The sequence below is a fragment of the Fundulus heteroclitus genome, chromosome 6 (assembly GCF_011125445.2).
Source record: "Fundulus heteroclitus isolate FHET01 chromosome 6, MU-UCD_Fhet_4.1, whole genome shotgun sequence".
Taxonomy (NCBI): domain Eukaryota; kingdom Metazoa; phylum Chordata; class Actinopteri; order Cyprinodontiformes; family Fundulidae; genus Fundulus; species Fundulus heteroclitus.
In genome coordinates, this window is record NC_046366.1 from 12,220,269 (window position 1) to 12,235,083 (window position 14,815).

Consider the following 14,815-nt stretch of genomic DNA (forward strand, 5'->3'; position numbering starts at 1 on the left):
AATTTAGAATGCAAAGTTTTGCAGAAAATGTTCCACTCTGAGCAGCAGCTTGTGAGGAGACTCTTTGCCATCCTGACCAAATATGTAGCTAAAAGGTTGATTTTAAAGAAAGAAATTACGTAAATGAATCATGTTATTCATTTACGTAATGAATAACATTACGTAAATGTTATTTATGTAATGTAAATGCTCATGATCGCCGTATGTCTGTGTTTAACAGTAATGTAGCCGTCAAAACATTATCCACATTCCACATCACTGAAAATGGGAGCTTTGTCACGTTTTTTTTTTTTAAACCTAAAAAGTCACTTCACTCAAATGCTGGGAGGAATAATCACACAGGTATAAATGCCTAATTTAATAACGCAAGCAGTTATTTAAGACATTTTGTACTGACAGAAGACACATAAAAAGTAAAAACCACGGTCATGACTTCATCCTTTTATGGGTAATGATGTTTTCCTTTTAGAGGTGTGCGGCTACAAAGGCTCTTTTTGTTTCTGAACGTTTTTTTTTTTTAAAAATTTAAATAGAATTGAAAGGCTCATTGAGATTTATTTGTGTCTCACACTTTGAGGATTTAAAGTTTTTTTAGGTTATATTTTTTTTGGTGACATTCACCCTTAAAAGTGGGGCTGGCTCAATATACCTATGATTGTAATCTTTGAATATCCATGTAAGGAAAAGCAATGAAAATATTAACGAAAAATCATTTAAACGGACCTAAAGCAGTTGAACACAATTCAGACAAAAACTAATTTTACAGTTTCCACCTGTGTGTTGAGCTGACATAAATTCAACCTGGGTCCGAGAAACAGATGCATTGATTTATTCCATCAAATCTTGTTATGCTGTTCATATGTCAACCTTTCATTAGACTCTCAGACCGGTGCTGTTTTCCTCTTAGTTATTTTCGGTCCTGTGTGATTTCTCAGCATTTATTGATGTGTTTTCCCTCAGACAGGGAATGAAAATATGCATCAACCTCTTGCTCTATGAATAATTCATCTGGCAGTCTAACGGTCAATACGGCACATAAGATTAGCTGCTTGTGTGAGTGTATTGGACAGGGGCATCCCTTCTCTCTCTCTCTCCTCCTCCTCCTCTCCATCTCTTCCACTCAGCTCTGCACACCCTCCCTCTCTACCTTTCTTCCCCCTGTTTTGGCTGCCCACTCTCTTCTTATCTTATCCATCATCCTCTTTTCTCTCTGTGTGCCTTTGTTCGGTTTTTTTAATAACCCCCATTCATCAAAGATGAACAAATCTTGTTTTTCTTTTCTTGTTGGTTTCATTTCTTGATGTTTGCTTCTTTCTCCTTTGTCAGCCGTCTACCAGCATCTCACATTTCGGCTCTGCTCCGTTTCTCGCTGCTTGTCTGGTGCTCTTGTATTTCCTGTGTTTTGCATTGATTAGCTATCGACAGTTCTCGCTGCTAGTCTGAGGCGTGCATAAAGGATGTTTAGAGGGGCTGTTCACAGGAGCACAGGCTGATGGTTTCCTTCATGTTGCTGCTTTTTAACTTTTCCTTGATCTCATCCATCTTTTTTTTTTATTCACCCCAGTCCCACTGGCAGCTATGCATCTTCTGCCGAGCTCAGTCGATGCAGCAGTCAGCTGAGTGAGGAAGACTACGGAGGCGAGTACGGAGAGAGGGACCCGTACGACGAGAATGACTCATACCACTCCTGCCACTCCTCTGTCAGCTACAGTAAAGGCTCTCCAGACTGGGACCCTGATGAGACCCAGGGGGCCTACAGCGACGAGGGCGGCTACAGCAAAGATGGAGGAGAAGAGGTTGCACTGTACGAGGGGGATGACGGAGAGCTGTATGAGGGAGAGGAGGAAGGCCTATACGAGGACGAGGAGATCATGTACGACGACGAGGACTTGTACAATCTAGATGGGACCCTCAGTGAGGACCTTGAGCCGCCGTTCACTCCCACTCCGACGTCCACCGCGCCGCCGACGCTTGACATACCCAGCTCCAGGCCTCCTCTGGAGAAACAGTCCTCCATACACCAACAACCTCCGGGTAAAACCCCCAACCAAGCATCCGGTCAGCCTCAACCTCCTGCAGCGCAGCCCCCCGCGGGTCACCAAGCAGCCCAGCCCCCCAAACAACCGCAGCCCCAAACACAACCTCAACCTCAAGCGGCGCCGTCTGCCACATCCTTCTTCTCAATGGCCAAACCTCTGACGGCTGCAGTTACGGGCCTGGCGTCTTCGTTCCTGTCGTCGGTCCCCGCTGCCCAGCCGGCCCAGCCTCACCCACCGGCCTCAGCCGTTCCCCAGCAGCACCAGCCCGCTGCCGTAAGCTCTGTCCCTCCTTCACACCCGGCCACCTCGGCTAATTCGGCGTCCCAGCCGCCCTCCACTGCCACGGGCCCCCCGTCCCAGCAGCCCCCACCCACCGCGTCGCCCCAATCACACGCCGACGATCCCTCCGCCGCACAGCCAGCCGGTCTGGAGGACAAGGCGCCTCAAATTGAAGAAGAAGAGTGGATAGAAAATGAGATGATGGAGGAGATGGAGGTCAGCACGCCCCCTGCTAAAGACGAGGAGAAGCTTCCTGCGGAGACGAAAGAGGAGCACTATGAAGACAGCAGACCACTGGCAGCTGAGGAGCACAACGAGGTCCCCCCTGAGAGGTAGGACATGTTACAAGGAAAGGAGAAATGGATGAACTAAACACAGTAACCAGTAACACTAACTTTTTCCAAACCTAATTAAATTCAGAGCATTTTATCAGAGACCGTCCAAGACTGTTTGGGGCAGAATGGGATTTTAGAGGCCTATCAATCACCGCAGCACAACTAATATTCTCTATATATATTAATCATGTTCAGAAGTTCAGTTCCATATACCAATTATCACATTCTGCAATCGGAAAGTACTTTCAGCCACATATTATGATACATTAGTTGACTTTACAACTAAACGAGCGTTCATGTTCTTTGTTGGTAGAGAAATCCTGTTGCCTTCTAGAGCTCAGACGTCATTGCTGACTGATTAGAGGATCGAAACTGTTTACCGGCTACTATCTCCATCTTGCTCTTTTGAGAAAAAATAATCTGGAAAATTTGGTAAAGGCCAGTGTTTTTTCTAACTTTGACATTTTAAGTAGTTTTTGATTACTTCAGCAGTTTTGATGTGTGTATCTAGTTAAGGTTGGAGTGTAAAAAACCCTATTAATAGAGAAAATATTTTACTCAGAAAATAAAATCATTTACCATCTAAATGCCCTAATTAACGAAAAACCTAATCACATGTTTTTTCTAATGCAAGAAAACCACAGATATATCACATAGTCATAGAAGAGGAGGTTATGCATGGGTGTACAGATGAGGGCAGGCCCAATAACGCCTGAGTCCAAAACAGAAGGGGATTAACAGCCCCACCTGTTCACCACATTGCCAGTAATATCTCTCCATCCACACTGGTAGCTCTTGTACGAGCCGAGCCCAGAGCAACCCTTCAACCTTGCTCCCCTTCCCAAAGCTGGGTTTCAAAAAACAAACACACAGTGAAATAGCTCTTTTTTGGCGGGTTTCACAAATATACTGCTTAAAAAAATAAAGGGAACACTTACTGCAATGTAACTCCAAGTGATCCCTTGTATTTTTTGAGCAGTATATGATGAAGGCTTTGTAAATCTCATAATGTGTTTGAAAGGATATCATGTTCATGGTAGAATAATTTTACTCAGATTTGATCTTTCTGACTTTTAGACAGAGAAGATCAAAGGTAGTCTGTGCTCCTTAGCAAACTGTGAAGTAACTATTTTATTTAGTGCTGGATGGGAATTGGATTCCACTTCAGTGTCATTATCCACCCATGTCATGCAAATGTATTTTCTAAACATGCTTACAATGTGCACGCTATAAGGAACACACTTTAGTGACTGGACATGCGATAAAACACCAACTTTTGGCCACAGTTCCATCATTTCACAGAAAAAAGTGTGAATAGTCTGAGAATGGGTCAGAGCTCTGTTCCTGTAGCTGTGCTCCATTCACTGTTGTTTGCAGGGGCCCCCTCGTCTGTCTCACTGCAGCTGGAGTGCCACGCTGAGGCGCAATTTTGCTGTTTTTATAATTAAATATGAAATATCCTTCTTTTAGTCCTCCAGCACCAGAGGAGCCAAAAGAGCCGGTCGATCCAGCCGTCAGAGCCAAAGAAAACTGGCTAAGGCTCTACAACAAGGTCTTAGACCAGCTACGAGAAGTAAGTGCCATAAATAAGTTCCTGCTATGGTCTGTGCAGCACCATTGGATCAAATCTTCCACGTCAGGGCCCACCTTTCTTGGTTTAATTCAGTTCCACACATAAATTTAAATCTACACCAGTTCAAGAGACTCTAAAAGTGTCTACTGAGTGAAATATATATGCGCTTTGCATTATTGATGCGCAGACTGGGTACATACAGCAACTTCCTGAAGTCTATTTTGATCCAGAACTTTGCAGTTCACCAGGAAACAGACATGATGCCATGCGTCTTCTATAATTAATCGCTTTCAGCTTTCCTAAAATATTCATCCTTGTCAAAAGGCGAGCTTTTATTTCAGTTTGGGCGAGGCACCGTCGAGCTGCTGCAGCACCAAACAGCTTGATTTAGTTGAGCACCATTCAGTTTTTGCTTGTTTGGTTTTCACTTGCATATTTGGTTGAATCATTGCATTTTGAATTCAGTTGTGCAAATAATTAATCACTTGCTTCAATGTTTTGTTCATGTTTGTTTCTTTGCGTTCTATGTACATTTGGCTTCCTTTCCCTTTTCTTTATTTCGGGGTTTTTTTGTTGTTTTTTTTGGTTTATTTGTGCCGACCCACTTTGTTTTCTTTCCAGTTTCATGTCATTGCCATAGCGACACTCACATGCACTTTGCTCGGCCATCATTGGAGCATGCTGACAGGTAGGTGCAGCCTGAATGTTTGCGAATCGGTCTTTTGTTCTATAAGCAGACATTTCAGACACTTTCATTTCGTTTATTCATGTTCACCATATCTTGATGTGATGCACTTTTGAGAAAAATAAACAAGATTAGACATATAGATTATAAACTGCAGCTTTCTTTTACCCTGATGTTTGGGGAGCATCAGTAGGTAACTACAGTTTATTTGTGTAGCACATTCCTCAGGTCAAAAGTACAAAACGCTTTATAGAAACTTAATAAAAACACAAAGAACAACCACACCTAGGGGAAAATAAAAACACTTAAGAAATAAAACATATCACAGCAGGTCTCAAGAACTAACACATGATAAATCAGAATCAGTTTTAGTTGCCAGGTTACTTCAATCAACAAAGAAATTGACTTTGCTTCCACTCTACTCTCAATAAAAACATTTAAGTACAATTTATAGTGTGAATATCAATATATTTATTTAAAAAAAACAGGAAGACATAGTTGGATTGGTGCAACATGGTAGTGATCTGGGTACTCTGACTGTTAAATGTTCATCAGATTGATGTCTGAGGGAAAAAACTGTCTCTGATGTGAAAATACAGAAATCCACATCTTCATCTTATCGTCACATTTGACGATTAGATGAAACAAGACCAGGGCTCTCATTTATAAAACTTTACAGGGAATCCGTGCTAGAAGTGTATATATGCCAAGGAAAAGGAAACGGCATACGGCAAAAAATATTCAGTTTATAAAACCATACGCACGCAAACCAGCACGCAATTTCCCTTTATAGATCACAGCTGTATGTTTGCGTTCCACCTCAGGTTCTGTTCTCTACAAGCCCAGATTCAACCATAAATGCTCCATGCAAAGCACCTCATGAATGTTGATGTGGATTAAAAATGGGTCAGCTGATCGTTTTTTCCCCCCTCATGGTGACGTGGCAACCATGGAGAAAAAGCAAAGACACTTTGGAAAAATTTCACAGAGATGTGTTTATTAAATGTGTTAAACAGAGTTGAAAGCACAGATGTTGTCCACATTCAAACAACATGTTAAAAATTAAACTTGTATGTTGATTTAAATGTCTGAAGACAGCCGTAGTCCTCTGAGGCTGTGCATTAAGATCATGCAGAGAAGGGAGCGAGGCCAGGAGGAATGAGAGGCTCCCCCCGCAATGATAAAGATGCCGTGAGGACCAAATATTTTCCCGTCAAGTTTTTTGTTTTTTTTTGGTCCCAACTTTTGCGTGGAAAGAGGCGTACGCACCAAACATTCGTACGCAAGCTTTATAAATGAGAGACCCCAGAACTGTGAAGCCGTCTAAGTGTTTGCTGACCATGCCCTGTTTTTTCTTCTATGACGGTAACATAAAAAGAATTATTGTTAAGAGCATGAAATGCTTTATGTAAGAATCTAAGCTCAAGAATAAAGACTCATTATTAGCACTATATGTCACCATACTCAGATTTTTGATGAGACAGACACAAACCACAGACTTCTCAGCAGGAGGGCGATAGCCCTCACAGCTTTTGGAAAGATGCTGGTTTTGAGTTTAACAGTTTTTGATTCAATGTTTCTGAAGTGTTTACCTGATGGAAGTGGGAGAAACAGCGGATTGCCCGGGTGGCAATGCGTCTGGGCTTTAAACCGTGTCCAGATCTTGTAGACGGCATCCCACAATCCCCTGTGCTGTCCTCACCACCCGTGCTAAATCCTTCCTCTCCTGAGCAGCTCCCATGTCACCCTGTTACGCTGAGACATAAAATGGTTTCTAGTGTAGGTCTAAAAAAGTTTAACAGCTAAGCAGAAAGTCCGCTCCGTTTCAGTTTTCTGAGGAAGAAGAGCCGTTGTTGGGCCTTCTTCACCAGGTGGGAGGTGTTCACCATCCTGGAGAGGTTGGAGGAGATGTGATGTGATTGATCTCGTCTAGCTGCATTCATACAGTATGAGGGCTAAGAAAAAGCTGCAGGGACAAACATGACAAAACATTATTTCAATGTTTAACATTGTTCTTTTTGTTTTGCGTAGGCACGAGGAGAGACCTCCAGCTCGTTGTGGTTTGGTAAAGGAGGGTAAGTACTTCCTAAGCATTTCCTGTCTCCCAGGTAAAACTTTGTACACACAGGGTTCCCATGCAGTCTTGAAAAAGATTTGATATTATCATATTTCCTTATTTGGACTCTGAACATGTATGAAAAAAAATTTAAATTGAATACAGAAAAAGTACGTTTTTGGAATGTATGTTTTATTCTGTTTTCTACAATAAAAGAAAAATTATTCTATATTTAAAAAAATTAAGGGAAGTTTTACGCTGATGCGTATTTAAATTGCATCTTTTATCTTTGAGTATCCACAGATTTTAGGTTCACCATTTTATTTTAAGCTGAACCTAAATTTTTTTTCGGTATTTACATTTTTTTTTCGGTATTTAATTTTTTTTTAGGTATTTCAATTTTTACGTATTTCAATTTTAAGTACAGATTAATGAACCCACAGATAAACACAATACATATTTCATCCTTATATTTTCAGAATGTTTTATATAAAGGCGAAGTAATGGTAAGGCAGAACTAGTGAAAACTGCCAATGCCTTCTAATGAATTGACAAGTAAGCCACATAAAAGAGAGAAAAGCAATCATATTAGGGAGTCTGGAGAGCCATGATTAGTATTTGGTGGGAGGAGAGTGTGGTAATTAAATTTTCCAGTTAGGTCCTTGAGAAGTCCTCATGTTGCATAGCATTAGACCCAGTGATTAAAAAAAATAGATATGTTAGCTCATCAGCATCAAACACTATTTCACATTTAATTGTTTTTCTTTTTTTTTTTTTTTTGACCAGCTAGAAAAAGTTATTATGTTAATAAATATATATTGATGTGAAATTGTCCTATTCAGAATGGGAGGTGCACTCTACAGTATTGACAGCATGCCTGACCTTCGCAAGAGAAAAGCAATTCCTCTCGTCAGAGATCTGGTGAGAAACACAAATGCAAACACACAAACTACTATAGTCTCCATTTGGAGGGATTTTAATCTTGAAACAGATAGTATTCACTCCCTCTTTATATTTAAAGTTTCTGCATCAACTATGTTTCAAAAACATCCATATTTTTCCTTGGCTCGGCAGCCTAGCGTTAACATAGACCTTTAATAGTCATGTCTCAGTTCATTAACCCAGAAAATACACCAGCATTCCTGCCATGTTAAAGAGGTGAACTTGTTTTCCAATGTCAAAAAGAAAAAGACAAAAATGTGCAAGCAGTACTATCAATCATCACAGAGTGACTACTTTGCCAAACCCTCCCTTCTCCAGCATCCATAAATCCGATGGTTTATAATGTGTGAAAATGCCTTGTTTAAAAAAAACACCTCCAGTTCCTCAAAGCTTGATGGGTTTCACCGATCTTTAAGCATTTTCATCACGTCTCCACTTTCAGAGAGGGGTACGTCTTTGGTAGTTTGGTCAGACTTGTCCCTGCGCTGAAAGTTGTACCTCCTGTCTGTGTGCTAATTCTCTGCAGAAAGTAAACAGGTTTTCTTTAAGAAGCTTTCTGCATTCAGTATTTGATATTCTATCTCTAAACGACATCCCAGGCCTTGTAAAAGGATTAACCGTGCCCCACATCATAATGCTGCTGCCACCATGCCTCCGTGTCGTGATTGGTGTTTTAAAAGCGATGAGAGGTTTTCAGCACATGCAACATTTTCCTTAATTGCCAAAAACTGAAGCACTAAGAGTAAGCTTTGTTGGTTTTTCAGTGGCCAATAGCCCATTGAGGAACTCTTGTTATGTTTTATTCCCCTATTATTCTTATGTAAAAGAAAGGAATTAAAGGAATTAGTGAAAAAGGACAACTCTTTCTTTGCTAATTCCTTCTCAGGAGCTGTTCATAGTAATTATGGGGTCATGGTGTTTTATCAGTAGATTTTAAGGTGCTCCAAGAAAAGTTCAGTAGTTTTAGTCATGTTTAGACAAGTTGATAATTCTGGCCTAAATGAATTACTCTCTGATTATCAGTATGCTGTTTGTTTGGTGGCGTCTCTCGCTTGGTGATGTTGGAGACTCTGCTGGTGTAAATGTATACTGGGATGATGTAGAACTTAGATGGCACACTGGTGTAGGAAATATAAAGGAAGGTTTTGTAAATGTACTTATACTGATACTATACTATTTATACCTGTCATGGAAGTTTTTTTAAATTATTTTCTCTTTTCATTTTTCCTCCTGTGTTTCATCATGGCCTGGCCTATTTAGGCTATGGTAAGTATATGAGGACCATTTTATAACAGCCAATAAAACAGAGCTTCTGCTGATATTGACACATGAACATGTTTACCCTTGTTGTGGTTTCTTTGTCCTCTTGCCTTCAGTCTCTGGTGCAGAACTCACGTAAAGCCGGGATCACCTCCGCCATGGCTTCAACCACTCTTGGCAACGAAGAGCTGGTGGGTGGTCTCTCCTCACGGTGGCTTACATTAGTTCTCAGCATTTTCCCAGCATATTATTACCACTGCAGGAATAAAACGTGTCTTTTTTCCCCCCCACCGTTGCGCTTGCAGAAGAGCCATGTGTATAAAAAGACCCTGCAGGCCCTGATTTACCCCATCTCCTCCACCACTCCACATAACTTTGAAGTGTGGACTGCCACCACCCCCACTTACTGCTACGAGTGCGAGGGACTGCTGTGGGGCATCGCGCGGCAGGGCATGCGCTGCTCCGAGTGTGGCGTTAAATGCCACGAAAAGTGCCAGGACCTGCTTAACGCCGACTGCCTGCAGAGTGAGATCACACAGATGTTTGCACACGTGCACACAAGTGTATGCAACTTTTAATTTTGAGCATCCACCTTGTCCTCCACCCAAACTCTTTATCCCGGTGCCAGATTGACATCCCATTATTCTTGTCCTTTATCCACTCGCACCTTCTCCACCCTCTTCCTTTCCAATTTATCTGCTGAGTAATGCACTGTCACAACCTAGCCTCTTTTTTTTCCTCTCTCATCTCCCCACAGGCTTTGCATTTTAACATCTATGGTATGCATAATGAGTTTATCTCCCGTGCCCAAAGAGCTTGTTTTAAGATCTGTTGCCTAAATTGTACCATTGTTTACAGCCACTCCATAATCAGATTCAGGGGTTAAGTGAGATGATATGATGGTTTGGGTTTGGTAAGCAGCCAAAAGCTGCCAAAGACTTTGAAATTCGATCTGATGATATTACGACGTGGAGCTTTAGAGCTTTGGTGGGCTTTTTAGATTTATTGCATTCAAATGTTTAATAAGCTTCTGTTTAAGAAACATTCCCAACGGCAACCTTTTCTCCTGCGTTGTAATTCTCTGTCACGTTAGGAGCCGCAGAAAAGAGCTCCAAGCACGGCGCGGAGGACCGGACGCAGAACATCATCATGGTCCTAAAGGACCGCATGAAGATCAGAGAGAGGAATAAGCCAGAGATCTTCGAGCTAATCCAGGAAGTGTTCGGATTAGACAAGACCACACACAGCACGCACATGAAACAGATCAAGCAGAGCGTGCTGGACGGCACCTCCAAGTGGTCGGCGAAGATTAGCATCACAGGTTTGTCCTGGACTCGTCTGATAACGAAAATATCAGATGTTCGTACGCATTGAATTTTTTCACACGTCACAATAAAAGCACAAATGTTGCGTGTATTGGGATTTCACAACATTAAGAAGTTTATAATAATAAGGTAGAAAGAAATAGATGGTTTAAAAATGTTGCAAGAGATAAGATTGCGGCATGCTTATGTGTTCAGACCCCGCTAGTCAATCCTTCGGAGAACCATCTCTACAGCAAGTAGAGCAGCAAGTCTTTTGAGGCATATCTCTGCAGCAGGACCATCTCTGAACTTCAAGTATTAACGTCTTAGTTATTACAACAACCCCCTCAGACCCCACCCCCACCCCCCCAAATAAGAAATTGAAAAGGGACAAGTTCTATTGTAATGTTTTCTTAGTTTCACTATGGTGGTACTTACAGAGCTTATTATTTCCTAAGGTGGTACTTTATGAACCTTATGAATCATGGACCTTAACACATGTATGAGGAATGGTTGCCCAGCGGTTAAAGCAGGATATTTACGTGCTGGAGAGGGATGCAATCCTACATCCTGCCACTCTTAGCCACAAAATGTCCCACTGCTCCCTAAGCGATGGGTTAAACGCAGAGGACAAATCTCCTTGGAACGCAAAGTTGCAATAACAACTAAAGATGGTTATTGTTACAAATAATAAGTAAATCTTTGTCCAGGTGGAAGAGGACAGTTGCAGGTGTTCTGCTGCCTCTTAAATGTGTTCTTCCAGGAAAGCCTTGTATTTAGCTCCATCCATTTTCTCGTCAGCCCTGCTCAGCCAACGTTTATTTATGAGGCCCATCTTTGTAGGAAATGGACTTGAAAATGGCCCCCACCTTTGGGATTGGTGCCAGGTTGCATATCGGCCTCGTGTTAATTGCCTTTATACGTTGGATACAGGACGAGTGAGAAAAGTGAGACCCGTATGTGTTGCGTAATTTGAATCATCCTTAATAACCCTTTGGGCTCCAGCTCCTACTTGTACTGTGACTTTTCTTTTGGTGGGTATCAAAGCGTAGGGGACTGAATACACATGCATGCCTCCATTCCTCCTGGCTCAGATCTTTCTTTGTGACATTTTTGAAACTCCTGTTTCCGTATTGTGTTAAGGCAGATGTGGAACTCCAGGGGAATAATAATCTACCAACATTTATAAGCATCACGTGAACATTGTTTTATAGCAGGATGTGTCCTGTTCTGTCAGGGTCTTTAGCGATCGCTCTGTGGTCTCTTCCTCAGTGGTTTGTGCCCAGGGTCTTCAGGCTAAAGACAAAACAGGCTCCAGTGACCCGTACGTAACTGTCCAAGTTGGAAAGACAAAGAAAAGGACCAAAACCATTTATGGTAACCTGAACCCAGTCTGGGAAGAGAGCTTTCACTTGTGAGTACAGCATCAAACCTTGACAGTTTCGGAGGCATATCATTTTATGTTCATTTCAAATGACGTGTAACAAAGTGTTTTTTTTTTTTTTTGCTATGTTTAATATAAGATTCCTAATTTCTCTTGCTTTGTGCTGCGTCTGCCTCGTCCAGTGAGTGCCACAACTCTTCTGACCGCATCAAGGTCCGCGTCTGGGACGAGGATGACGACATCAAGTCCCGTGTGAAGCAGAGGTTCAAACGCGAGAGCGACGACTTCCTGGGTCAGACCATCATCGAAGTGCGCACTCTGAGTGGGGAGATGGATGTCTGGTACAACCTGGGTGAGTTTTGTGCAACAACACCGGGAGAGATATCAGAAATGGATGAGAGAAGCAGTAAAGTCAATTAGAGATAAGAACTGAAGAAAGAGATAACCGGGGAGCGTGTCTGTTGTAGATCCAGCAGATTTCACCCAACTAACGAGCTTTTGTGCTTCTCACGTTTATGTAACAGACAAGAGGACAGATAAGTCTGCCGTGTCGGGGGCCATCCGGATGCACATAAGTGTGGAGATCAAAGGCGAAGAGACTGTAGCCCCTTACCATGTCCAGTACACCTGTCTACATGAGGTCAGTGTCACTGGAGACATAGTTTTCTGATCACTTCTATCGGTTTGAATATTTATTTACACTTGCAAAAGTAACTCGTTTTCTTAATTAATGAGGTTAGCCAGTTAGGACACTTTACAGAAGTAGTCATACTGCACAAGAGTTCAGACACTCTTAGGCTTTCTTATTACCAGCAGCAAACTAGTAGTGTGCCTTCATTTTTTTCAGTACTTCGTTTTACTAATACAACAGCTACTTTTGCTATTGATAGTAAAAAGAATATCTTGAGACATTAAAATCTATTCACTTGTTTATTTGTCTTTGTCTAGCACCTGTTCCAGTACACCACTGAGGACCAAAACGGAGGTGTAGTAAAGATCCCTGACGCCAAAGGTGACGATGCCTGGAAGGTGTACTTTGATGAAACGGCACAGGAGATCGTGGATGAGTTCGCCATGAGATATGGAGTCGAGTCCATCTACCAGGCCATGACGTCAGTACCTAACGCTTATTAACGATATGAGAAACCTAACAAATGTGGGGATAGAACGGAGAAAAAGTAGATTAAACTGTTGTTTCATCATTTTTTCCCCCAACAGCCATTTTGCCTGCTTGTCATCTAAGTACATGTGCCCAGGAGTGCCAGCTGTGATGAGCACCCTGCTCGCCAACATCAACGCATACTACGCCCACACCACCCAGTCCTCCAACAATGTTTCTGCCTCAGACAGATTCGCCGCATCGAACTTTGGAGTAAGTTCCAGGAAAAAAAAAAACAATACGCTGCCTGAGGAGGCATGTGATAACTGCAAAAAGCTACTCTCCAGAAGATTGTGGTGCTTTTGAAAACTCTTAAGAAACAAGTAAGCGTGATTCCTCTGAGGCTCACATCACATCGAACACAAAGTTTATGATGAACACAGATTATTATACAGTATCTATGAATTTGTTTAATTTGTTGTTGAACTAAAAATGTTAAAGATGTTTTATTCTCAGTTTAGTTTAGTTTAATTTATTAATACATATCCTCATTAGCTGCAGAATGGCTGCGGCTATTTTTCCTGTCGTCCAGCAAAAAAATGTACATAAATTAAAACAGAATACAGTATTTGCAAACTCCCAGAATACAATGAAATAAATAGAAAAAAAATCAATTAATGAATTAGTGCAAGCAAAATGAGCAAATTGAAATTTTAAATAAAGGACGTGGAGATGTAATCAGTTTATAATCATATTGTCGCCTGTTGAGTCATAATTGAGATGCCTAAAGATTGCCAACCTTACTCATTGCTGTGGTTCTTTTCACATTACTGTTTATCAAACACGTTATAATTTCATTTAATAAAACACGGGTTCCTACTTGGCATTTAAAACTGTGGCTAGTCGAGGATGATTTCAAATCCTTCTGAAAATGAGATCATCAGTTTTATTTTAAATTTTTTTCCATCTCCACTGATGAACAAGAACAGATGCTTAATGGGATTCACATGAACAAATTGACCATAACGGCCTAACTAAGTCAGATAAAACATGTTGCATACAGTATCTTGAGACCCGCTCTAAATCTGGACATTTTAAGTGACCTAAAACATTAAATCCAAATAGTTTGTATGATTTGCAACTTTATGAGGCCCAACAAACCCAATCCTGGCTCTGTGCAGCCAGCTGGTCGCAGCTGTGCAGGGTTTTTAAAACTGTGCGACTCTGTTCTGTTTTTATTTCTCTGCAGAAAGAGAGGTTTGTCAAACTGCTGGATCAGCTGCACAACTCCCTGAGGATCGACCTGTCCATGTATCGGGTACTTACCGCTGATTCTAATTTACACGCTGCTTTAAGCAGCCTCGCGAGGGCAGTTGATTTTCTGTCTCTTGCTGGCCGCATCTGCATGCGCTATTTTTAGGTACACGCGCGTGCTTTTAGACGGTGATGAAAGTGGTGTGATCATTTTGCTGATGCCGCAGTTTCTGACGCCTCTTCTTGTTTGTCTTCGCTGTAAGAATAATTTCCCCGCCAGCAGTCCTGAAAGACTTCAAGACCTCAAGTCTACGGTTGACCTGCTGACGAGCATCACGTTTTTCAGGATGAAGGTGAGCGCGCACACCTGAAAGTGTTTTTACTCCTTTTACAGAAGCTAGCTTCAGATTAAATGTGGCAGACCTAATGTTCTTTGGAAATTACCCCCGAGGCACATTCTGAATGAGTATTTCTTTACCCAACTCGAACTGAAGTTGTAAACCTGAAACCGTCTCTCCGTGCCTATTAGCTGTTTATGAACCGTTCATTGAATGTCCTGTGAGGAAGCGCTGCAGGTCTGACGGATACTTTGTGGCGTTTTTGAG

General features: G+C 41.7%; 1 protein-coding gene across 2 annotated transcripts in view; it reads left to right on the forward strand.

Annotated features, from left to right (window-relative positions):
* Positions 1-14,815, forward strand: part of LOC105934556 (protein unc-13 homolog A) — a 47,190-nt gene that overhangs the window by 17,288 nt on the left and 15,087 nt on the right. Inside the window, exons 10-24 of one of the 2 annotated variants that reach the window (XM_036138060.1) lie at positions 1,565-2,650; positions 4,124-4,226; positions 6,943-6,986; positions 7,810-7,888; positions 9,170-9,175; positions 9,286-9,360; positions 9,475-9,694; positions 10,263-10,490; positions 11,746-11,887; positions 12,040-12,209; positions 12,382-12,497; positions 12,806-12,969; positions 13,076-13,229; positions 14,206-14,274; positions 14,474-14,563. In XM_036138060.1, the coding sequence (XP_035993953.1) occupies positions 1,565-2,650; positions 4,124-4,226; positions 6,943-6,986; positions 7,810-7,888; positions 9,170-9,175; positions 9,286-9,360; positions 9,475-9,694; positions 10,263-10,490; positions 11,746-11,887; positions 12,040-12,209; positions 12,382-12,497; positions 12,806-12,969; positions 13,076-13,229; positions 14,206-14,274; positions 14,474-14,563 (2,746 nt within the window). Of the gene's footprint in view, positions 1-1,564; positions 2,651-4,123; positions 4,227-4,880; positions 4,915-6,942; positions 6,987-7,809; positions 7,889-9,169; positions 9,176-9,285; positions 9,361-9,474; positions 9,695-10,262; positions 10,491-11,745; positions 11,888-12,039; positions 12,210-12,381; positions 12,498-12,805; positions 12,970-13,075; positions 13,230-14,205; positions 14,275-14,473; positions 14,564-14,815 lie in introns of those variants that run through there. The other variant, XM_036138061.1, reaches the window with a different exon arrangement.